The 25,641-nt window shown below is 38.1% G+C and overlaps 1 protein-coding gene across 3 annotated transcripts in view; it reads right to left on the bottom strand.

The window, feature by feature from the left end:
* SLIT2 (slit guidance ligand 2) overlaps positions 1–25,641 on the bottom strand; it is a 406,423-nt gene that overhangs the window by 18,823 nt on the left and 361,959 nt on the right. For all 3 annotated transcript variants that reach the window (XM_005207790.5, XM_005207792.5, NM_001191516.2), the window contains 4 exons: positions 15,635–15,728; positions 9,147–9,284; positions 8,801–9,041; positions 6,444–6,574 (listed from right to left, as the gene is read on the bottom strand). In XM_005207790.5, the coding sequence (XP_005207847.1) occupies positions 6,444–6,574; positions 8,801–9,041; positions 9,147–9,284; positions 15,635–15,728 (604 nt within the window). The remainder of the gene's footprint in view (positions 1–6,443; positions 6,575–8,800; positions 9,042–9,146; positions 9,285–15,634; positions 15,729–25,641) is intronic.

Genomic DNA, 25,641 nt, shown 5'->3' with positions numbered 1-25,641 from the left:
AAATCATCTAACACAAAATCTATTTGATAATAAAGTATTGACTATCTCATATAATTTATTGAATATTGGATTGAAAGTAGAAAAGCAGAGTAGGATAGTTGTAAGTATATTGGTTGTTTACACTGGTGGCTGACTCGGAGCCCATGGTTAGCTTGCTGTTACTGTCCAGCATCACAAGAGAGTATCATACCACATATAGCTAGCCTGGGAAAAGATCAAAATTCAAACCTTTAAGTATGGTTTCTACTGAATGCATATTGCTTTTCCACCATCATAAAGCTGAAAAATCATTAAGTGGAACCATCATAGGTTGGGGACTGTATGTATGTAATTTAAATGAAAATGCTCTAAAAATAGAGAGAAACTTTACATTTGAACGTAAGGTAGGAGTCACATGTAAAACAACAGTATTTGCACCTGAGTCCTTATTCTTCAGCATCAGTGTATCCGAACATGAAGAGTATCCATAAACCTCAGCATTACCAATTATCCTACTCTGCCTAGACTAGGCACTTTAGGTTAGTTACTTCCAAGTCTCCCCATGAAATGGAAGTGCAAATTGTTCCAAGTTACAAAGCTGATAAAAAGTGGTGCCTTCCCATATAGCATGTCAAGCACTGCTGAGTTATTTACCTTGGAAAGAAGACTATATAAAGTCTATCTACTGTCTGTCTTTCCAATGATATTCTTTTTGTCTTAATGTAAGCCTGTATGTTGCATAACCCAGAGGCTGTGTAGCTAAGCAAGCCTAACAGTCTGCAGAGGCAAGTCCTCTGACGTTGTGCAGGTTCCCTGAATACTGAAACTGATGAAGGCATGGCCTGGTCCTGTGTTTTTGTAATGTGTACATCTGATTTCCTAATTTTTAAATAGTAATGACTATGTCTTCAAAGAAGCTGTCTGGTTTGGAAAATGACATTAATTTGAATCTAAAGAAAGAAGCAGACAGTTGTGATTAACATTTTTTTTTTTTAAGTTTCTGCCTATCTAGATGAAAAGAAGGTCTTTTGAAGGGCAAGTGATTATCAGCCTACTTGAGAAAATAGTGTTACTCTGTCCCTGTCTGAGGGACTCCTGCTGATGCTGGCTTCAAGTTTGGGCTGTCATTCATTCATTCATAGCACTATTAATAAGTCCCTCTTTATGCTATTCTCTAAGCATTCTAACAATTAGGCCTGCATGCCATATTCTACATCCACCCATTTGTTGGGCTGCTTACGGCCTCTTTGTTGCTGCTGATCAGCTCTCTTAGCAGGGTGCAGGCTAATATTTAATAACTGGCTCTCTGAAAAACAGAATGAGTCTGGAATTGTAGCATCTGGTGATTACTGTGGTGGAAAATATTCCCGACAAGGCTGACATCAACTATGAAGTCTTGAAACCTGGACAAGAGGAGCAATGCACACCATCAGCTCTCAGAACTCAGCTCAGATGTATTACTTTCACACAAGTGGTTTTCACGTTGTGGTGCCTGGTCAGATGCAAACGAAAAGAAAACTGAGGCTCACCTGGGATCAGAATCACAAACTAGAGGGCGGAGCCCAGTACTCTGCATTTTAACATACCTTCCAGGTGACTGCAGTGCAGGCTATGTGAAAACAATTGCCCCACACACCCGTGCACGCATGCAGGCCCTGTTAACAGTACACACGTCTACGGAAATCATGTAAGAAATACAGTGAGGAAGTGAACACCACTTTCGTTCTACTGGAAAAGAAACCAGTACTACATTCTGGTTTTCTTAAACACACTTACAACTTGTCAAGTACTACCTCTAAACGTATTTCCATGAAATAATGGTTCTCATGTCGATTCATTTGGGACAATAATTGACATCTAGGATCAAAAATTTTAAACCCCAAATACACTACAATAGAAATAATATTAATGGATGCCCATTTCCCCTAATTCAACAGATTTCATTTTACTAAAATAAACAAAATCCATTCCCATTAATGTAGAAAATTAACTAGGTAATTGAAACAATGCGCCTGGTGTACAAAATTATTCCCATATGTGATGCTCCAAGAGCACATTAAACAATGCATAATTTGGGAAACAAAGTCTTACCAAGGTATATTTCATATAACATAAAATCATGCAATTAACTGAACTCAAATTCTCCGAGGTAAGGATATGTAAAAACATTCCCTTTTAAAACATTGTATAACGTATATTTAATAAAGTTATATAAAGTGGAAACACATCAAGATTTGAAAATTTAATTCAACCAAAGAAAATATTTATTAAGCCCCTTAGGTGAAAGCTGATGGCAACAGTATTATTGATGGGCTTTGCTGTAATGATGGAGATGTGGCACTTTTTATCAGAGTGCATATTCTTAGAAGGTCTGAGCAAGGACAGAGGCATTTAAATAAACGTTAGAAAATTAGTAGGACCAGAAATAGGACTTTGGACAAATTTCAAGTTGAAGGTGAAAGAAAGAAAGAGATTAAGAATAATTCATTACACCTACAATGACCAAGAAGATGGTGATGCCTCTCAATGAAATTAGGAATGTACCAGGGTGAAGCAAAGGAAATGAAGTTAGTTCTGGACATTCTGAACTTATGATCCCAACAGCTATCATCACTTATTATTTGGTATGCATTATAAATACTTCACATGTATCAAATCATAAAATTTTTACTACAGTCCTACAAAGATGAAACTATGATTTATTATCTCCATTTATCAGGTGAGGACCAGAATTTGACCAAGACACACAGTTAATAGCAAATCTGGGACTTGAATCAAGGCAGACTGTCTTTAGAATACCTGTTCTTTTCCATTACTTCAATCTTGGTTTTGAGTTGTAATGATATTCAAATGGTTCAAAAATCAGAATTTTATATCAAATTGTACTTATACACCAGTTGTGACTCCATCACATTCTTTCCTCTCTATCCCTAATTTTTTCTTTATGAAAGTACATGAAAATAAAAACACAAAGACACTCCTCTCTACCTTACTTTGTTTTGACACAGCTCTCTACACTTTTTTCTTTTGAACTGAGCAACAGACCTTGGAAATTTTTCAATATCCTACAGAGAGAACTTTCTCATCCTCTCTTTCCCTCCCTTATTCCTTTTTCCTTTTATAGTATATTCCATTGTGTGGCTGCCCACAGAAACTTGGGTTGTTTCCTAACTTTTGTTTTTAGAACCAACACGACAGTGAATTACCTTGTGCATACATCATTTCTATGTGTCTAGGTATATCTTTGGGATAAATTCCCAGAAGTGGGAAAGCTATTTCCAAATTGCCCTTCACAGAAATTAAAAACATGATATACTTCTAGAGTTAATATCTGAGGATAGAGGATGCACTTTTAACTCTTGCTGCACTCCAGAAATAGACACCAGAAAGATTTTCCTCTATTGTTAGAAGGGAGATGATAATGAAGATAAAGTAAGGTAAGAGTGAGGACAGAGCTAAGTGTAGAATCAAATCCTCAAAGAGACTTTATGGGGTACGTACTATATTATTACTTACAGATATGAATTCTAAAGCACAGAAAAATTAATATTATGAATTCTGAAGAACAGAAAAATTAAATACCTTGCTACAGTTTATATATAGTAATTGAACAAGCCTAGATCTGAACACGTCTTAGTGACTATGATTTAGTTCAGTTCAGTTCAGTCGCTCAGTCATGTCTAACTCTTTGTGACCCCATGGACTGTAGCACGCCAGGCTTCTCTGCCCATTACCAGCTCCTGGAGCTTACTCAAATTCATGTCCATTGAGTCGGTGATGCCATCCAGCCATCTCATCCTCTGTTGTCCCCTTCTCCTCCTGCCCCCAACCCTCCCAGCATCACTTTTCCAATGAGTCAACTCTTCGCAAGAGGTGGCCAAAGTACTGGAGTTTCAGCTTTAGCATCATTCCTTCCAAAGAAATCCCAGGGCTGATCTCCTTCAGAATGGACTGGTTGGATCTCCTTGCAGTCCAAGGGACTCTCAAGAGTCTTCTCCAGCACCACAGTTCAAAAGCATCAATTCTTAGGCGCTCAGCTTTCTTTATAGTCCAACTCTCACACTATGATTATTACTCGTCAAAGACTAGATTCTCCTAAGGTGTTGAAATAATTTAATGTTGTTAATAGTGTCTATGTCACAGGAACTTTTTCCAACTTATTTGGAATACTACTATATTCATATATATATATGTACATTATCTATATAAATAAATCAATAAATCAATCTATGTATGATCTCTCTATTCAAATTCTTGGTGACTGTTGCTTCTTTTCTTTTACTTAAAAATAATGCAATAACCTTTGTTGATTGTTTTGACATAAACTTAAGAGCAAGAAATAAACAAATGTTATGTTTTCCTTGGCCCTCATAACAGATGTCTCTATTAGATGATCTTCAAGCAGAAACCTCTACTTCTGGTTCATAACAAAAAGTGTGTGATATGATACTATTCTTTTTTTATAGATGTTACAAGGTATACTCCATTGTTAAGCAAAAATAGTAATGAACATAAACTCATAATAAGCTCTTTAGAGTAAGTCCTCATTTGGATATAATCGCTTGGGTTTTTACAACTCATCTAGAAGCATTTTAAGTATATTTTATGTGAACACTAGCTTTAATAAGCCAACTCCAAGAACTTTTACTATAGTTTCTGAGAGTTCGATGCTGTTTCATTGCATAAAATAAGACATACAAAACACCAAAAATGAACCATAAAATCAATATTCTGAAATCTTTTTAGGAGCTGAAACAAATTGAGGCTATAAAATTTAAGACCTAGCAGCATTGAAAATATTGGCACTAATTCACCACCATTTAGAGATGAAGTAACTATTGTAATCTACTTGGAAACCAATAATTATGTTTGTTTCCAGGCTCTAAATATTCCCAAGTGGATTAGCTTACCACGAAAAGGACTTATTGAATTCCATTCATGGCTACAATTGGCATTTAATTTCCCAGAACCATTGTGAAAGATTAAATAACATGTGAAGCACATGGAAAATATATAAGCATGATGTCAGTAACACAGAGAACAGTATCTCCATTTTTTGTCTCAGTCAATGCCCACAAACTTGGTGCCCAGTGTGTTTGGTTTACAAATGTGTTTTGTTTGCCACAAATGGCATTTAAAAAATGTGAATCATATTTAAGGAAGGAAAACTTTATATTTAAAGTGTCAATTTTTTTCTTGAAAAATCAGAAGTTCTGCCAAAACCTGGGTCCACATTTTCACATGGCAGCATTCAGGGAGACCTGAGTAGAAGAGGTCTAGTCCTGTTTTGACAAAGATTTGCTTTTAGTTTACTCTGCTTACAACCATTCCTATTATGGTGCCAACACCAAGGCTATTTGTAACCCAGAAATGCTTCTCTAAAAAGTTAGAATCTTTTCAAGAATAAAAGAATGAGAGCACATATCATTTGCTTGCAATTAGCCCACTCAATTCATTTAAGTTATCACCTGGAAAAACTGACTGCCTCTGAATTTGTGACCCTGCTCTAAATGGTGGCAGTTATTTATACATGTGAAGAAATAAATTCGATAACTAGGTAACTTGTCTGCCAAATGATTGGTGTTGAGACCCAAAGGAGGGGCTCTGAAGGTTATGCAAAAAGCGTACTTTGAGCAGTGTATCCTTCCTCATCCACATATCAGTATATTATTACCGCATTCAGTATATCATCAATTCATTATGTTATTAGAAACTTCCAAAATGAATGATACGATTATACATCTTGGAGGTGTCCATTGGCTTCTTATGTGTAAGCTTCTTAAGGGCAGGAACTTTGTTGCTGAAAGCTTAGAACTGTGCCTTGCACACATCAAGTGTTCAATAAATACAGATTGCATGAATAGTAACTTTAAATTTTTCCCTGTGCTGGGTATCCTGCATTTCTTTCTCTAGAACTACTCTCCATCCATCTTCTCCCTGCACTGAGCCCTGAGAGGCTCACGTGTGAGCTACATTACTGAGATCAGTGGGTGGTCTGATGTTTTCTGGCATCTGATTGGCCAGAGAGAAGCATGAGCAGGAGGTTGTTGGGAAATCGAGTATTTAAAACCCTGATTCCTTCCCTGAGGCTTGACAGCATTCCTCCATTGAAGGTGGAGCTGCTTCTTTCTGTCAGGCAGTCCTCTCCACAATTCCTTTTCTTAGCATTGACTTCCATAACTGCTGTCTCCCCTCTTTCCTTCAAGCCCATGGGCAGGAGCAATATTCCGAGTTACTAACTTCAGATCACTCCAGTGTCCCAAATAATCTTTGTAAATAGTCATCTAATAAATCTTTCCTCAATTATCCAGCTTGAGTATGCTATCTGTTATTGCCAGGCCTCTAATATACTTACAAAGTCTGCTGTAGTCAAATTGTTCCTTCCCTCCCCATAACACAATAATAGAAGAGAAGCAGTTCTGCATTAAGCAACTGTTTTCACCCAGTAACTGAGAGATCCTCACCTGTAAATGGCAGAAGCCGGGTGGGAGCCGGTGTCATAGCTGGCACGAACACGTCCTCGGTAGAGTTCTACAGCAATATGGTCTTTATCACCCTTATACAGGAGGATTCCACTGTCTTCATCTGTGGCGATCTGGTGGGAAGTAGCCTTGACATTAGTAGGATGAACAGTTGTTCATACACACTTCATTAAGAAGAAACAAGACTTCCTAGTGAAGAGCTTTTAGTCTAGTTTATTTCTTCTTTAAGGCTCTGAGAAAATACTAATATACACTGAAATGATTACTTGAAAGATGACCTGTTCCTGGATTACTTTGTTATAAATAACTTCATAAAGACCTTCAAAATGTTTTTCTACATTCATAAACACATGTTTACTCTCTTTCCATGCATATTAGCAATGTTAAAGCTCATGTCCAATGACATATGCAAAAATAAGGACATTACACAACTTATACTTCAGAAAATTAAAATTGAAATATATTTTCCATATCAAGTTCACAGTGCCTAATGTGAATCAAGTTTCCCCTCTTATATATTAAGCTGTATTGTCTCAGCCAACAATGATAAAATCTAATCAGGAATAAAATGATCACATTTCTTTTCTGTTAAAAAGAATAATAAGAAACACTTAATATGCTTCAATTAAAAAATAAATAAATTTTAAAAAGGAAGCCAGTCCCAAAAGAAAAAAAAAAAAAAGAAAAAGAAACTCTTAACATTACTGAATGTGCTTAGAATTTCCTTTGTGGGAGATTTTCACTTATCTGCTCTTTTTGCTCCTGTTATGGATTTTTTTTTTTTTTATGGCATATGTGAAATGCAACTGTATTGAGCACAATGGATTTTCATGTTGCATGTTAAATTATGCAATGATTGGGGGAAATCTTTGTATTTATTCTGCTTTCTGATTTTCTCAGGGTTTTCAAGGACCAGGAAAAGTTAGGACTTAAGCCCAAACACCACTGGGTACTTCTCATAACAACTTGGGTGGAAAATGGCTGGAAATTAGGGAGGCAGGCTTTTTAAAGAACATCAGCCTGCCTTCCGGGGTCCCATTCCTCGTGACTTCTCAATATGCCTTGCCCCCTTGCTAGAGTGCCAGGGTAAAACAAATAAGGAATGGGGTCATAGGAATTTGGCTACACACATTTGAATTCAAAATATATTGAAATATCTTGCTGAACAGATAAAACAAACATGCAGCCGCAATCTGCCCTATGTAAATTTATGACCCCTAATCTAGCCTACGGAGAAGCAATGGCACCCCACTCCAGTACTCTTGCCTGGAAAATTCCATGGATGGAGGAGCCTGGAAGGCTGCAGTCCATGGGGTCGCTGAGGGTCGGACACGACTGAGAGACTTCATTTTCCCTTTTCACTTTCATGCATTGGAGAAGGAAATGGCAGCCCACTCCAGTGTTCTTGCCTGGAGAATCCCAGGGACGGGGGAGCCTGGTGGGCTGCTGTCTATGGGGTCGCACAGAGTTGGACACGACTGAAGTGACTTAGCAGCAGCAGCAATCTAGCCTAACCTTGTCTATAGGGGTCTGAATGACTTGCTCAAAGGTAAATGGTGACTTGGTGGAAAGACTTAAAATTTGAATTTGTAAATTCAAGTGGAAGCTAAATGACACTTGGCTGAATATTCTGTCAAGGTGTTTTCTGTCTCATTTGTACTCTTGTCAGCTGCATATTTCCTAAGGAAAGCTCCCCACTCCGCCCACCCTCGCAGTGTATAAAACCTGAACTGCAGAGCCACAGAAATAAATGAATCAAGTGGCATTGTGCATGTCTGCATGCTAAGTCACTTCAACTGTGTCTGACTCTTCGCGACCCTGTGGACTATAGCCTGCCGGACTTCTCTGTCCATGGGATTGTCAGGCAAGAATAATGGAGGGGTCGTCATTCCCTCCTCCAGGGGATCCTCCCCACCCAGGGATCCAACCCACATCTCTTACATACCCAGCATTGGCAGGAGGGTTCTTTCCCACTAGTGCCACATGGTAAGCCATTACCTAAGCACAAAGCAAAGATATTTTGCTGCTCTCTTTCTCAGTGTGAGTGTGTGAGTGTGTGTGTGTGTGTGTGAGTGTGTGTGTGTGTGTGTGTGTGTGTGTATTTTATGTGATCAAGTAGCGAATACAAATACCTGGTGTCCATTTAGGTTTGACAGAAAGAAATATTAGAGAGACTAACAGGAACTTTTCCCACAAGTAGCATTATCTGTCATTGTGCTATGCAGTATGTAACTGTCCGTTTAAGAAATAACATCACTCAGAAACCGCCATGCACATTTATGCTTGGAATCTGAGCTGATTTCAGATGAGATCAGCTCTTGGTAGTGGGGGAACCTTACCTGAAGAGTGATGTTTGTTTGAGGCCGGACCTTGGCGGAAGGGATCTGAAGATAAGACTCTTTGTTTACAAAATTCACACTGACCAGTTTTTCACACTTTTCTCCCTGGTAGCCAGGCAAACACTGGCATATTGGCTCATTGATCCTGATGATGCATTGAGCTCCATTCTGACAATCAAAATTATCACAGGGGCTGGTACGAGGGAGAACCATAGGTGGAGAAAATTCACAAAACAAGCCACTGAAGAATGAACAGAAAAAAATACATTGATTAGATGTTACTTAATTGCCAATATGAACTGAGTCCTATAATACTTTAAATACAAATATTCACTTGCACTTTTACCTGTAGCCTTCAGGACAGGTGCATGTGTAACCGTTCACTGCATCGGTGCAGTGGGCTCCGTTCTTACACTTGTTATCTTGGCAGTCATCGAAGTCAATGTCACAATGTTCGCCTATGTATCCTGGAGTGCAGTCACATCTGTTTGAACAAGCAGGTAAACAGTTTTAAACCTAAGTGAGCCAAAATGAGCACAACAGTTGCATTTCCTCTAGGAAACTGGTACTGCCTTTGAAAGAACATATTTAGAACAGGCTCATAAAGCCTAAACATTAACAGATGCCTGGAAAACAGTACTGATCTGCAAAGCTTTCCATGCTTTCTCACTGTGATCTCTCAGAGGAACAGCAATTTCCCCTCTCAGATGACAGTATGCCTCCACAATCCAAATAAGATTAGGCTAATTGCACCGGGGTTCATTCTTTCCTCTTCCCCTCCCTTCCTCTCTTCTTCCCTCACTCTATTTGGCTATGGTATCCTCTATTTCCAGCTAATTCATCTGAGTACTGACATGATAAAAGTGTTGTGTTGTAAAACTTATTAAGAATCTTAAGTAAATTTTTAAGAATAATTAAAATTTTTAATTTTCCAATAGAGACTGGATGCATTAGAGTAAAATATAATTTTATGAAAAGCAAACATAATAGCATTAGATATTCTCTAATTCACCATGAATCCAGACTCCTGTTAGGCCAGAATGGGGGCTGACCTAACTGGGTAGAGCAGGGAAGGTGATACTAAATTCCTGGGACCCAACCCTAGACAGCTTTTCAGACTGTTCACTTTGGTGGTGTGGGGCAGAGGGATGTGTGGCTGCACAGCTGGTGAAGAACCAGGGATAATACAGCTGAAGTTCTTTGAGCATATTGCTTCAAGCCCTGTTCTAGTCACTTTTTCATATGTGGATTCACTGAATTCTCTCCACAGTCATGTGACATTGGTGATACCATGACTCCTTGCTACAAGTGAGGAAACAAGGCACAAACTGATTAAGTGCCTTGCCCAAGGACATCCAACTTGTGTGCCACAGTCAGGAACTGAACCCAAGCAATCTGATAAGAAAGCCTGAATTTCTAACCATAGTCCTATGCTGTTAAATTAGTTACTCGGTGTTCCCTTTAAAAACTTTTTCATCAGTGCATTGGAATTCTATCTATGACACCAAGACACAGTACTTTAAAGGTGCTCAGAGAAAAGCAATATGGCACGTGCAGCGATGATTAAACTATGCTTTGTGAAGCTATTGGAGCTCCTACAGATATAGCCATAAATAGGGAGGGGGCTTCTGGCAGCTTCCCTCTGAACCCCGCCACCCAACAACACTTTACTGCTGTGATTCATTAGTTTTACACATTGGCTTCCATGAGTATCTCTGTTTGGAGTTTAAGAAAGGGTTTACTGACTTAAAAAAAAACAACAACCAGGAAATTATTTTAGCCTAATAGTATTTGGACTTTGCAAATAGGCAGAGCTGTGTTCATATTTTGGTTTCATTGTGAAGTGTATGTAATCTTGACTACATTGCTTAATCTATGTCTTCCTCCCATCTATAACACATATATAGTAATTTCCATCTCACAGGTGTTTGTTAAAAGTTTAAATAAAAACATTATCTACAAAATAATTTGCATAGCATTTTATATATAATGAATGATCAATAAATGATAGGTTTTAAAAAATAATTCTAGGTAAGTCTTTATAATTCTAAAAAAAATCTTCATGGTTTAGACTGTACTAATTATTTACTTTTCTACTTCAAAGCCATTAAGATGCAAGTGAATGAGGATAGTTAAAAACACTCTAGTGAATGTGAATATTATTGAATGCCAAAGGTTTTGCCTGAAAATGCAAAATCAGGATTTAGGAGTTACTGGAGAACTGATGAATTAAAATAAATGAGAGTATATACTGTCTAAGGGCACCACAGACAGTCTTGCATGTATGAATTAAGAAATCAAATGAGCTCACTGCATAAGCGTGCTGGCTCTAGAGCCAGTGGTTTTAGTGCTAAATCATAACAAAGCAAAGTAAACAAGCCTGAAGTTAAATGGATTCTAAATGGTCATAGACATTCTCAACTAGATGGACAAGGCCTGAGAAAAGGGCTTCCATCAATGTTAATGTGAGCAGAGCTGCTCAAGTACAGAGCATTAAAAGAAGAAGAAATGCTTTGAAACACTCTGAATTATTTATCTGAGAAGAGAAATCAAAGTAAAAGATAAGAGAACCACGTATGCACCAAAGAGGCTGTCTAAGAGCTATTTTATATTCTTTTCTCGACAGAGACTATTTTTCAAGCCCATTAGAACTTAGAGTCACATCATGACCAACATTTTGGCCTTTCTTTGACTCCTCAGGCAGAGTTTCAAAACAGGAAGAAAATATTTAATTATGAGTTCCTTAAAGTTTGTATTATCAATAAAATGTATCACATTCTCTGAACTCTATTATCTGACAAGGAACAAGGAAGAAAGCAAAGACTATAAAATATATCGTTTAGAAGCCCCAAAGCTGACTAAGTAAGATGTATGCTTGAAAATTCTACTTAAGGCATATCATAGTCTAAAAATATCTCAACGCAATTTAGGAGATTTATGAGGTATAGAATAAAGCAAGAGAACTAAACCCAGCTCTATTAGCTTAGTAATAAGAAAATGTAGTTCAAGGAACAGGACAACTTTTCCAAACAATATTTGTTGGTAGAAATTTTCTTTAGCAGCTTCATATAATTTTGGTTTCTAAGTTCACTTACATTTTTGCAACTTCCTTTCCCACAATGTGCAATTATTTATAATATGGGAGTAATAGCAAACACTATGATTTATCCTGTTTCCTGCTAAACTACATACAAACTCACAATTACTGCTGAAAACAATGCATTCCCAAATCAGTTAATGTGTAATCCAGTAAAATGCACTATAAGGAGCATGCAATGTAATTGATAGTAATTGAAGATACTAAACTAAGGGTTAGTCTTTTTGAAGATGAACTTATTTTTGAATGGTTTCCATTAAGTTTGACTAACAGTTTATCTTGTAATTACAATTCACAAAGCTTTGTGAAACCTGTCCAGCAGATAAGTCCTTCCGGAAAACCATCTGCTCTACTGATTAATTTCTCTAAGAAATGATAATATTTGTTATGTAAATGATGGAAGTTCAATTTGCCAAATTCATTACGGGGAGATCAAAGACAGTAAGAGCTAAAATAATATACCTATGTATTTGGAAGAACAAAATGCAATGCAGGATTTTGTATAAAATAAAGATTTCAATAAGACTTTTGTTTTTACCACATACGGTTGGAAAGTAAAATATAATGAAAAGTAGAATCAAATATATTTTCTTTAAAAAAAGCATCAAATAAAATGAACAGGTGCTGCAACTGTATATTCTAAAATAATGAATTTTAAACCAAATTGAATTGAAATATTCTCTAAATGAAACGAGAATAAATATTTTATTCAGATTGATCTTCGAAAGGCAGTAGGGGTCAGGTGATACAACCCCATCTCCCATTCAACTTGGAATATTCAATAATCTGTTGACAATTATTAATATGTTAGTCCCAGCTCTAATCCACCTATTCTTATAAAACTGTTCCTGATCTGAGTAATTTTTAATTCTCTGAATCTTATGGCAACTAAGCTTGAGTATGAGAGAGTAAATAGCCATAAAGCTCCATAAAAACAAAAGATGGCAATATTAGCACATGCCCTGACCCATGGCAGATGCTCAATAAATACTGGGTAAAGAAACAAGTGGCATTGAAACATGTAAAATATCATGTATGAAATGAGATGCCAGTCCAGGTTCGATGCACGATACTGGATGCTTGGGGCTAGAGCACTGGGACGACCCAGAGGGATGGTATGGGGAGGGAGGAGGGAGGAGGGCTCAGGATGGGGAACACATGTATACCTGTGGTGGATTCATTTTGATATTTGGCAAAACTAATACAATTATGTAGTTTAAAAATAAAATTAAATTAAAAAAAAAAAAAAGAAAGAAACAAGTGCACTGGGATGACCCAGAGGGATGGGATGGGGAGGGAGGTGGGAGGGGGGTTCAGGATGGGAACACATGTACACCCATGGCTGATTCATGTAAATGTATGGCAAAACCACTACAATGTTGCAAAGTAATTAGCCTCCAATTAAAATAAAAAAATTAAAAAAAAAAGAACAAGTATTGCTATTTGCTAGTTGTCTCCTGTGTGCACAACTCAACCTGAGCCTACAGTATCATTTCTGAGAATCCAGTTTACCTTCTGTAACAAACAACCTGCCGTGGTGATAAAGTGTAAAACTTCTCAGAGGTAACCTGTAGTAGAAAATCACCCAACTGGGAAGTATAAAATGCAGCTCCAGCTGTACCACTGAGTAACACTGAGACCTCTGGACAGACATGGACCTCTCTGGGTCATGGTTTCCTCATGTTTAAAATAAAGGATACCTACAGAATGATTTCTAAACTACTGCCTGTCTAAAAAGAAATTGCTGTTGATAGACCCTTAAAATATTACAGAATTCTACACATGACAGTGTACATGCTTCCATGTGTAAAATAGATAACCAATGGGAGTTTGCTGTATGACTCAGGGAGCTCAAACCAGGGCTCTATAACATCCTAGAAGGCTGGAAAAGGGTAGGAGGTGGGAGGGAGGTTCAACAGGGAGGGGACACATGTATACCTGTGGCTGACTCATGGTCATGCATGGCAGAGACTAGCACAATTTTCCTTCAATTAAAAATAAATAAGTTTAGGGGAAAATGAAAAAAAAAATACACCCAAAAAACAAACAAACAAAAATATTACGGAATTGTGGCAAAGGAATAATTTCATTTGATACCAAACATGTTTCAGGAAGATTGCTAGCTGGCATGACTGGATGCTTTATCATCCCACAAAACATGTACATGAGTGAAGGAGACACTAAATATTAATTAGTGTCAACACTAATTAACTAAATATTAATTAGAGACAACAGACATAAACGGACTGTACCAAGGCGACCTGGGACATAGGTCACTCTGCCTTCCTTCATTTGGGTAGTTAAAGTATTATTGCAGACCAAAACATACTCAGTTACATTAATTTAAACTTCTTATTTTACCAAACATGACTTCCATTCAGGTAACAACGCATCTAGTAGGTATTATGAATTTATTTGGGATTCTCTGGTGGCTCAGCTGGTAAAGAATCTGCCTGCAATGTGGGAGACCTGGGTTTGATCCTTGAGTTGGGAAGATTCCCTGGAGAAGGGAACAGCTACCCACTTCAATATTCTGGTCTGGAGAATTCCATGGACTGTGTAGTCCATTGGGTTGTAAAGAATTGGGCACAGCTGGGCGACTTTCACTATTGGGTCTCAAATGAATTTAATTAAACACAGCCAAAGGCTATTTTGGATGGATGTGAGAATTGAACTATAAAGAAAGCTGAGCACCAAAAAACTGATGCTTTTGAACTGTGGTGTTGGAGAAGACTCTTGAGAGTCCCTTGGGCTGCAAGGAGATCCAACCAGTCCATCCTAAAGGAACTCAGTCCTGAATATTCATTGGAAGGACTGATGCTTGAAGCTGAAACTCCAATACTTTGGCCACCTGATGCGAACAGCTGACTCATTTGAAAAGACCCTGATGCTGGGAAAGTTTGAAGGCAGGAGAAGGGGACGACAGAGGATGAGATGGTTGGGTGGCATCACTGACTCAGTGGGCATGAGTTTGAGTAAACTCCAGTGATGGATAGGGAGGCCTGGCGTGCTCTAGTCCATAGGGTCGCAAAGAGTCAGACACGACTGAGCGACTGAACTGAACTGAAGTAAAGGCTACTTTGGGCTTCCCAGATGGCCCAGTGGTAAAGAATTCACCTACCATTGCAGGAGACGTAAGAGATGTGTATTCAGTCCCTGGGTTGGGAAGATCCCCTGGAATAGGAAATGGCAACCCACTCCAGTATTCTTGCATGAAAAATTCCATGGACAGAGGAGCCTGGTGGGCTACAGTCCATGGGGTTGCAAAGAGTCCAACATGACTGAGTGATTAAACACAGACACACACATTCAAAGGCCCTTTTATTTCATACAAAATTTCCCTTGAAAAGTCACAGAACAAAAGGAAACTCTTTGGTGTACTAAAAAAAGGTCATATAAACACTTATAAGAATGCCAATAACCCTGGGGAAAATGCCCTATAAATCCTGAGCAAAGGTGTGAAGCTAGACCCTGAAAGAAGAGGGTTCCTTAAACAAAGGCCATCCTTGGGACTTCCCTGGTGGCCCAGTGGCTAAGACTCGGAGTTATCAATGCAGAGAGCCCAGGTTCAATCCCTGGTCAGGGACCTAGATCCCACATTCTGCAACAAAGATCAAAGATCATGCATGCCACAACTAAGACCTGGTGTAGCCAAATAAATAATAAATACCTAAATAAATAAAAGAAGAAAGGCCCTCCTCCCCCAATCATGAGCTTCAATGCAACCTCAGACTTACTTGTATCCCTTTGGCGTCAGGATGCACTTGGAGTCATGCTGGCAGGGGTTCAAGTCCTGGGCACAGAAGTCCAGTTTCTCCTCACACAACTCTCCTGTTAACAGGGCAAATGGCATTAGGTCATAGAGAAAAGTTAAAAGCTTTTCTGCCAGCAGGCTGTGTCATGGGTCTGAGAGGTAAGCATAGCTTGTGATTGGCAAAAATAAAAAAATCACAAGGCATGGAAGCAGAAGATCCAAAATGCTGGTTCTGCTGCTAAATACTTCTATGACTTGGGACAACGCAACTACTGCAAACTGTGAGTAGGAGGAGCCCCTTTAGAATGTAGTACACTGGAGGAAAAGGGAATATGGATGCTTTTCATTTTTATTCATTCTTTTTCATTTGGACTTTTTATTGAGGTATAATATATATTCAAAAGATAAATGAGTAGCTAACAAATGGTCACAGACTGAACCCATTCATATAACCAGCATCCATATCTGAAAACACAGCATTTACCATCATCATTTACCAGAGGCTTGACTCCAAGGATAAGTAACCACTACCCTGACCATAGATTATTTGTGCCTGTTTTTGAGCTTGATGTAAATAGAATCATTTGGTAGGTATCCTTTTATATCTGGCTCATTCTGTTGTTTTATGTTTGAAAAAAAAATAATTCTCAAATCTTCAGGGTCTCCAAGGTCTTATAAGCCCAGAAAAAAAAAGACTGTTTCCTTTTTATGACTTATTGGAACAGCTCAACAGAATACACCTCAGCTACATCCATCACGACAGAAAGAAAACAGCAAAAGGAGAATCAATCAAGATAGAGAATGTATGCTTCTTTCCATCAACTAGTTTATAAAGAATAATTGTCATCCATAAATAAGAACTACAAGCATAACCATGTCGATTCTAGACTCTCTGTGCTGAATTGCATGTCTGATTATCTCTAAAGAGATTTCTTCATATACAAATAATACAATCATATATTATTTTCAGACACATTAGACCAAATATGATTTTCAGTGAGAACACTTTCCTGATTATTGTGTGAGATTTTTAAGTTGTCGGGAAAGATATAAGATTTAAAAGTTCTTTCCTTTTCTACCTTACCTTTAAATGATTTTATATGCAGTAAATAAAGGAATAAAGCGATACATCTATAGGCAGCTGTTGTTCATTTCCAAGAAACAATTAGAACTTTTATGTGTTCAAAGTGTGTAGATTTAAAGCGGCGTTGGTTAAAAAATCAGGAGTCTGAAGCAAATCTCTTTGTTACAGACTGTTCTTCTAAGATATACTTAGCCAAATGGTAGAAATAGTTGCCTAACAACTAAATTTGGTATATCATTTACACTTCAAGGATCTTTTCCCATGGTTTAAGTATATACATGTACTCAGTTTGGAATTACATCAATGTGGTATATAATTAGTTTTTTCCCTGTCTCTTAAAGAGAACTAATTGCACTAAAAGTCTCATATATTTCTTTTATAAGAAGACTTTCTGTGTCTTTAAATCTGTGATACAAAGAATTTTTATCAACATATACATGATGAGCTATTTTTAAACAGGGTTTATTTAAAGCTTTTTACTTTCAACTAGTATTACTTTAAATGATACAGCTTGATGGAATGTATTCATTGTAATCTATCAAGCTACTGTGATGAAACTGCTGTCAGTTTTCAAATTAAATCTATCCAGTTGGATACAGACTCTTTACAGTAGTCTATATCTAAGGCAGTTTAAATATTATTCTATGTATGCTTCACTTTATACGCAAATAATGTTATTTGAAAAATGATAAGAGGAAATGCTTTACTTCTTATTCATTGTGATCTAATATAATCCAATCCAATCCAATCCAATCCAATTAAGACATTCTAAACCACAGTTCATAAGGATTTACTAGATGATACTGGACTAGATGCTGGGGCTTACAAGGATGGATGCAAGGGACTCTGCTCTCAATCAGCTCCCAGTCTACCAGTAGAGAAAGTCTGAGCTGGAGACAGAACATAGAGAAAGAACTTCATTTCTAAGAGAAGAAAACAGGAGTCAACCCTTAATTCTCTGTTAAGTATTTCTCCATAAACTTAAGGTGGAAAGGAGTGAGAAAGGAGATCAGTCTAAGAAACTGTTGACTAAACAACAGCTTTAAGACTAAGCATGCCAGCTTAAATGTGAAAGCTACCTCAATATCAAGATTTCATGATTTGATAAGGAATCTATCTTAAAAGAATAGCATGCTGTTGTTGTTTAGTCACTCAATCATGTCCGACTCTTTTGTGACCTCATGGACTGTAGCCTGCCAGTCTCCTCTGTCCATGGGATTCTCCAGGCAAGATTACTAGAGTGGGTATCCATTCCCTTCTCCAGGGGATCTTTCAGACCCAGGGACTGAACCAACATCTCCTGTATTGGCAGGTGGATTCTAACAAATGAGCCACTTGGGAAGCCCATAAGAATCCATAGCAGTACATTAATTAATACTAATAACTATACTAATTACTTTAGCCATCAGAACAGCAATGCTAATTGCTAAAGTTGTATATGATAGATCATTGTGACCATCACATAGCTGCACATTTGACTCTGGTAAAACTGGCTGGTTACTCCCAAAGGACTTATCTTCATTTAAGTATCACCAAATATGATAATACTAACAAATAATACAAAGCATTATCTGTTTCCCATTACTGCCTGACTCACTTTTAAAGCCCAATCTTCCACCCTATATTCTTGTCACCTATGTCTATTCACCATTTTATGAATTTATCTCAACTCTATGCCTGGGTTAATGGGGCTTCCTTTTGCCTTAGTAACTTTAATAAGTTCTGCTGTCAATTTTCTCATCCATTATATAACCTATTCTTTATGAAATCTTCCTGGATCTTTTCAACCATCTGTTACATGTTATTAAGGATGGTATTATACATCAATTTGTTTCAATAATTTTTTATATCATGTTTGCTTGTGATTCTCTTAAGGCACATGTATTTTGTGTATTTATTTATTGACTTAATAAACATGTATAACAGTGCTTACTGCTGTGTATCAGGGAGGAGCTTCCCAGGTGGCTCAGTGGTAAAGAGTGGTAAAGAGCTTGCCAGTGCAGGAGATGCAAGAGACGTGAGTTCAATTCCTGGACTGGGAAGATTCCCTGGAGAAGGAAAATGGCAATCCACTCCAGTATTCTTGCCTAGAAAATTCCATGGACAGAGAAGCATGGTGGGCTACAGTCCACGGGGTCAAAAAGAGTTGGACATGACTGAGCATGCATGCATGCTGTGTATCAGACTGCTTTAATTAACACTGCATAAATATGTAGTTGCTTAATGTTCATGACAACCGTATAAGGTAAGCTTGTAGGGTTGTACTGCTTTGGATGCACTGGGTATTCATTAGTGTTTATCTCACTTCTTTTCTTTGATTGGAAGATCACTGAGAGCAGCATGTTTTCAATATTTGTCTTTATATCTCTCTAGGGTATGGGATAATGACATAATAAAATAATATTTGTTGAAAGAAACATTCATGCCTTTTAAGGAAAGAACTCTATCTTGTTGACCTATATTCAACTTCTTTGAGTTCCACCTTTAGATATTTTTTCTCTTTAATTTCTACTTAATGATTAGCCACTCATCATTAACAACAATTAGCTTATGTTCTTTCCTTTAAACATCACTTAAACACTTTTTAAATATTAAAAATAAGTGCTTTCATTGAACTGTTTCTTGAATTTCTTCAAATTACATTGTGTTCTGCTATATTTGGGGGAAGTCAGCTTTCAAATAACATCTCACAGTGGTAAGATATAGACGCTTAATATAAAATGGGAAATGAAGCAAGCTCCATAGACAAATGCAGGGAGGTTTACCTAGTCCTAAACTGTAAAAGGAAAACTGGACATTTGAACACTGTGTTAGATTTCTGAGAAGAATGGAAACAAAAGACTCTAATGCACTCATATGCTTTTAATTATTAATACTACTGAACTATTTCTCCCAAACCTCACAGTATTAAGAGAATATTATGTACTTTTTCTTTTTGAGGTATGTATAGTCAGAGCTAGTACTGAGTTAGTGGAAAAATTGGGGGGGGGGAATAAAGGAAAGGAAAGTTAACTGAATTTGTTTCTTTTCTTCTTTTTTTTTTTTTGATGATCCAAGGCCTTCTTGATATCATATCATCAAGGGCTCCCTCCTCTCATGAAATGATGAAGTGTGTGAGGTGACAGAATGGATGGAAGGGTGAGCTGTAATCTATTAACTTATAAGCAGGTCTTTACATCTCTAACATGGCATTGGGGGAAAGGTAAGTCAGGCCATTGAAGTGGTTAAGGGCAATGTGGTTGGGCACAGGTTAAATTTCAGTGCTCATAAATCCCTCAAGAGACAGAGTCTAGGCAAACGTTGGATTCATAATTTGGCTCCAACCAACTCCACAAAATCCCAGTAAATCCTATTTATTTGAGTTCATCTTGAGCCCTTAAAACTCTCCAATGACAAAACAATAGCATGGAACCCAGTCTTTGCCTGGCATTTCTGATTTCACTTTTGATCAGATGAGCAAATTAATCTTCTTTGTGCTTCTAGCTTTCAGTGTTTTCTGTTGATGAGAAGGTAAAGCTCTGCGTATGTGTTGGCTGGTTGCCTGTGTTGTAGAGAAGAAACAGAGGAGTCGACCAGGGAATGTACCATTACCTTCTCAAGACAACAGAAGTTAGTGAATGATCAACTGAAAATTGTGAAGAGAGAACAGCACATGTCCTAAACAGAGGGTTTTTTTTTTTTTTTTTGGTAAGAAAGTGACATCTAGATTTTAGATCACGTCTTCCTGATTGTGCCTGTCAGTTAAGTATGGCAGACAGTGAGGTTTGAAATGACTAAACTCTACAATTATATTAATGAGAGCTGTTGACACAGTAAGGTAGGAGTGATGCCCTCTCCTACAAGTTATCCTCAGAGTCCAGAAGAAGATGCAATTCACTGCTTACTGAGCATCTGTCAATGTGGTCTTTCTGAAGAATCTGATGTAGCAGTAATATGACTGTATATCCTGGCTTGCTCCAGACAGTCCTGCTTTATACCTGCTGTCCCAAGGTGATTTTCAATAGTGTCCCCATGCACTCACATACACATGCCCTGATTTGGGTGACAAATGCTACGGTCACCTTGTGGGTGGAGCAGTAAAAGCTGGATCATCAGAGTTAATGCTCTGTTTGGAGTAAAGAGTGAACCAGCATAAAGAGATCCTGGGGAGAAAAAATTATTTCTTGGGTGAAATGACATGGGGGTTACTGAGTCACTGCCTGGAATAATCTTCTGTGACTTATTTGATATAAAACAATGGACTGGTTGCAGAAAAGTGAACTATTTTATTGTTCTGGGCCCCAGTTCTTTATGAGAAAAATGAGGTTCTGGAATTGAAGTTGTGCAAGGTCAACAACTGTGGCTATATTTTTTAAAGGCAAAGTGCTTCTAAGGAGATGGATAAGGCAGATAGCAAGTCAGCAAAGGAAGCATCATGCCTTAGCTGAACCAAACAACATTACTGCATCAGTGGTAAGAATAGTGTCAGCATGTACCTTAATTCCACTGAGGTACCAATACTGTGCATATTACTGCAACGAGGCAGAAATCTCAACGAACTTGATGGTTCCTATGGGAAACAGTGCCTGGAGCGGGCCTTGTGTCCTGCTTCAGTTTAGATCCATGGACCTAATTTTAAAGTTTCCTACTTCTTAAACACATGTGGCCCTTCCTTCATCTTCATTTGTACTTCTGGTGTCTTATGTCATCTTTTTATTTGCATATCTTGTTACCACACTCACTGAAATAGTTTTAGAACTCTTCCACAAACTTCTTGCCTGATATCTACGGTGAGATCTGCCTCTGCATTTTTTTTTAACGAATGATTCTGGTAGCCAACCTCCAGATTTTTAATATCACCATATATTTTGAGTACATACTATATAAGAAGACTGGTGTTAATGCGAGGAGTAAGATGGTGAATAACAAAAAATTATATCCCTGTTCTCATGGAGCTCATACATGAGAGGAGGAGGAGAAAGATATTGATCCAATAATTTCTATACAAGTAACTATAAAATAACCTGAGTGATGAAGGCTAATATGTGCTCTGGTTTGCTCTAGAAGGGCAACTGACTGTAAGGGAGGTTGTTTTTTTTTTTTTTCTGAAGAAGTAGGGCTTGGATTGCAGGTGAAGAGGGGATAAAGAGCACTGGCAGAGGTTCTGTGCAGGAGGTGACATGGAAAACATGAACTCTGAGACACTGGGAGTGAGCTGGGAGAGCATGGTGGCAGAGAAGGTCACAGAGGGTAGCAGGGGCCACAAGGCAGAATGTCTTTACTTAATGAGCAGTGAGTGCCATTGAAGGGTTTATGATGGAGGATGGCCAGCTGACATCTGTATCTTGGAAAGAACATTCTGGCTCTAGTGGAGGATGGATTGCACGGAGACAGATACAAATGGTGAGAGATGACACAGTTGGTACTCAGGTGATTGTAGCGGAGATGTAGACAGTCTGGAGAGACATTTGGGAAACAAAAGAGATGGGAACTGGTGTTGGATTGGGTGGGCATAGGGGAGAGAGGAAGCTGTCTGGAACTTCTAGATTTCTAGAAGACTGGTATGAAGACTGGAACTACCTTTCAGTGACACAGAGAACACTGAAAAGATCAGGTTTTCTGGGGCAAAAATCAAGAGTTTGAAATATAGTGATGAAGTGTCATGGATTGAATTTGTTCCCCCTCTAGTTCCCCCTCAAAAATATGTGCAGCCCCTCAGTACCCCAGAATGGGATCTTATTTGGAGATAGGGTTTTTACAGAAGTAATCAGGTTAAAATGAGTTCTGCAGGTGGGCCCTAATCCAGTATGGCTGATGTTCCTACAGGTGCCTATGCTGTTGTGTCCGACTCTTTGCAATCCTTGGGACTGTAGCCCACTAGGCTACTCTCTGCATGGGATTCTCCAGACAAGAATACTGCAATGGGTTGCCATGCCCTCCTCCAGGGGATCTTCCCAACCCAGGGATTGACCCTGTGTCTCCTGCACTGCAGGTGGAATGGCTCAGGAATCACCCCTGAGCCACTGGGGAAGCCCATGATGTTCCTATAGGACAAGAAACCCAGCACAGAGGGCAGCCCATACAATAGACAGAGAGGGAAGATGGCCATTGACAGGCCGAGCAGAGATGTCTGCAACAGGTCCTTCTCCCAAAAGGCTCTAATGCCACTGATACCTTGAGTTTGGACTTCTAACCTGCATAACTGTGAGACATTAAATTCCTATAATTTAAATCACCCAGTTTGTGATAGTTTGTTATAGTAGCACTAGTAAACCAAAATAGCTGGTAAATTCTAAATTATTGGGTGTTTATAGTGGGGAATCGGAGAAGGCAATGGCATCCCACTCCAGTACTCTTGCCTGGAAAATCCCATGGATGGAGGAGCTTGGTAGGCTGCAGTCCATGGGGTCGCTAAGAGTCGGACACGACTGAGCGACTTCACTTTCACTTTTCACTTTCACGCATTGGAGAAGGAAATGGCAACCCGTTCCAGTGTTCTTGCCTGGAGAATCCCAGGGACAGGGGAGCCTGATGGGCCATTGTTTATGGGGTCGCACAGAGTCAGACACGACTGAGGCGACTTAGCAGCAGCAGCAGCATGGTGGGGAATAAAACTTTCAACTTATGCAACTATTTCTTTTCTTCTCTCACTCTTTTTCTCCTTACATCTTTCCTTCCCTCCCTTCCTTCCCTTCCTCCCTTCTGCCTCTTTCCTTTTTTATTTCATTCCGTGTAACTGTTCTCTCCCATGTCTGAAATACTCTTTAAGCTTCCCCAACAGAGTCTGTAATAAGCAATGAACAAGGAGAGGAAGTGGCCCCAAACCATGACCTTTGCACTTCAAGAGTCAAGGTTTGAAAAGAGCATATCAGTATGGTTTAGCTCTCCATTCGCTGCCAGAGTTGGATGCCTCTCTGAGAAGCACTGAGTCTTGGTTGACTTGGACCAATCAGTCCTTGGCCCTCTCTCCAAGAGGCATTGGCATTAAATGGTGAGGATTGCAGGACAGGCCACCCAAACAGTGATGAAGATTCTCCTCCTCTTAGGGTATTAAAGGTGATAATAGCAAGAGAATCATAAACTACTGTCTTATGGGTATGGGGAGAAAAGTGAGTTTAATTTCTGTTTCATCTATTTAACAATAAATCTGGAGACTGGCTTGAACTTTGAATAACAGTTGCAATGAAAAACAACTACCAACATCTCTATTATCATTAATTAGAAAATAATAATCTTGAAAGTGTTTTATTAAATTACATCAAAGTCATCAAAGCTTATGGTAGATGGATGACACCTGAGTTGAGCCTTGTCACTAAAAACAACTTACATTTTCTAAAGACACATTTCTAAAACATGCTTTTTCTTAAAGTATACTGGTTTAACTTATGGCACAGTTGAAAATTCTTAACTGTGGTGATTCTTTGTCAAATCAATGAATAATGAAGATATCATATAATCCATGAGAGAGAATATTAATTTTTTCCTGAAACTAGTAAGAATAGTGTAAGAGGAAATTAACAACATATAGAAGTATTTTACATGTATTCTGGAGTGGCGCTATTAAACTTGACCAAAATTCAAACTTAACTTTAGTTTAACAATTTTCATAATAATACATTGGGGAGAAACTATTTTGAACTAGACTCAGCAAATAAAAGGATGTGCATGACAAAGTCCTTACTCTGGAGGAGTTAAAATCTGGAAAAAAATAGAGACATAAGATAGATGCTTAAGTTTCCCTTAAGTTTCATTTAGTGACTGGTGATGGACAGCATCATGCCCTACAAACAGGCTGAATAACTTATTATTTTATTTATTATTGAAAAATATACCATACAGATGCAAAATTGACTATTATCCTTAAAGAGACTTCTCTTGGCAAGGTAATCTGTGCCATTTAGAAAAGAAGACATTTTTGAAGAGTTGTTGGATTGACAATTAGTTGCTTTCCATCTACCAAGAAATTTAGGCAACAGCATATCTTGCAGAAGCTTACTCAGTTATCAAAGCCTGCTTAACAGAGAAGAGGTTGTCCCTAGATCAGGGTTCCAGGAATGTTCCAATTCAACTTTGTTGATTATTCATTTTTTTCACTAATTGAGCAATAAGAAAGTGTGGGTTTTAATTAGTAAGTATCTCATTTATATTTTTCCAAACGTTAGCACTGTATGTTCAGGTTGGCCATATTTACAAACATAACAAATGATTTTAGATAGAGGCATATGACACTGTTGGAACACTTAACTCTCACTAGTTTTTGCTAATATAAGCAGATTAGTTTCTTTCTTCTCTGAAACAGAAATAATCTCAGGGTCCATTTGGGGGATCATGGATGTATGAAGGGAGTGGAAGGATTCCGCTGCAGCCTGTTCTTATTCCTATTGATAAACTCTACCAAGCTAGTTTCTTTTTAATATGAAAGGATCATTGATATTAATAAAAATGGAAAGGTTACTTATGACCACAATCTGGATAACTGAACCAGAATTCTAGTGTTAAATTTAATCTGTTATGACATTTTCAAATACACTTATAACAAAGGAGGAAGTCTGGTTGAATTCCTGACAGCATCCCCAAGCCACAGAGTTCTGGAGGGTCAAACACGTCATTCTTCAAATACTTGCATTGTGAGCTCTTCCTTCAATCAAGAAAAACCTGGAAAAATGCTACTAATTCTACTCTACATGAATTGGCACAGCAAAGAAAGGTATCAAAAAAAAGCAACCTACTGGAAATAAATTGATATTTCACTTCCTAAAGTTACACTACTTGAGGGTAAGGGATGGATAGCTTTATTTATAGTTTTGTATCTCTTCATTGTCATTATCTTCAAATTATCTGCCACAAATTAGATACTCAATGGCTGTTGAAAAATGTGAAAGACACCACTTATTTGATTGCTTTTCAGAGGAAAATACTTTATACAT

Source organism: Bos taurus, chromosome 6 (assembly GCF_002263795.3).
Source record: "Bos taurus isolate L1 Dominette 01449 registration number 42190680 breed Hereford chromosome 6, ARS-UCD2.0, whole genome shotgun sequence".
In the NCBI taxonomy this organism is placed as follows: domain Eukaryota; kingdom Metazoa; phylum Chordata; class Mammalia; order Artiodactyla; family Bovidae; genus Bos; species Bos taurus.
Note: the sequence above shows the minus strand (reverse complement) of the source record. Positions and strands in the feature narration are given on the sequence as shown.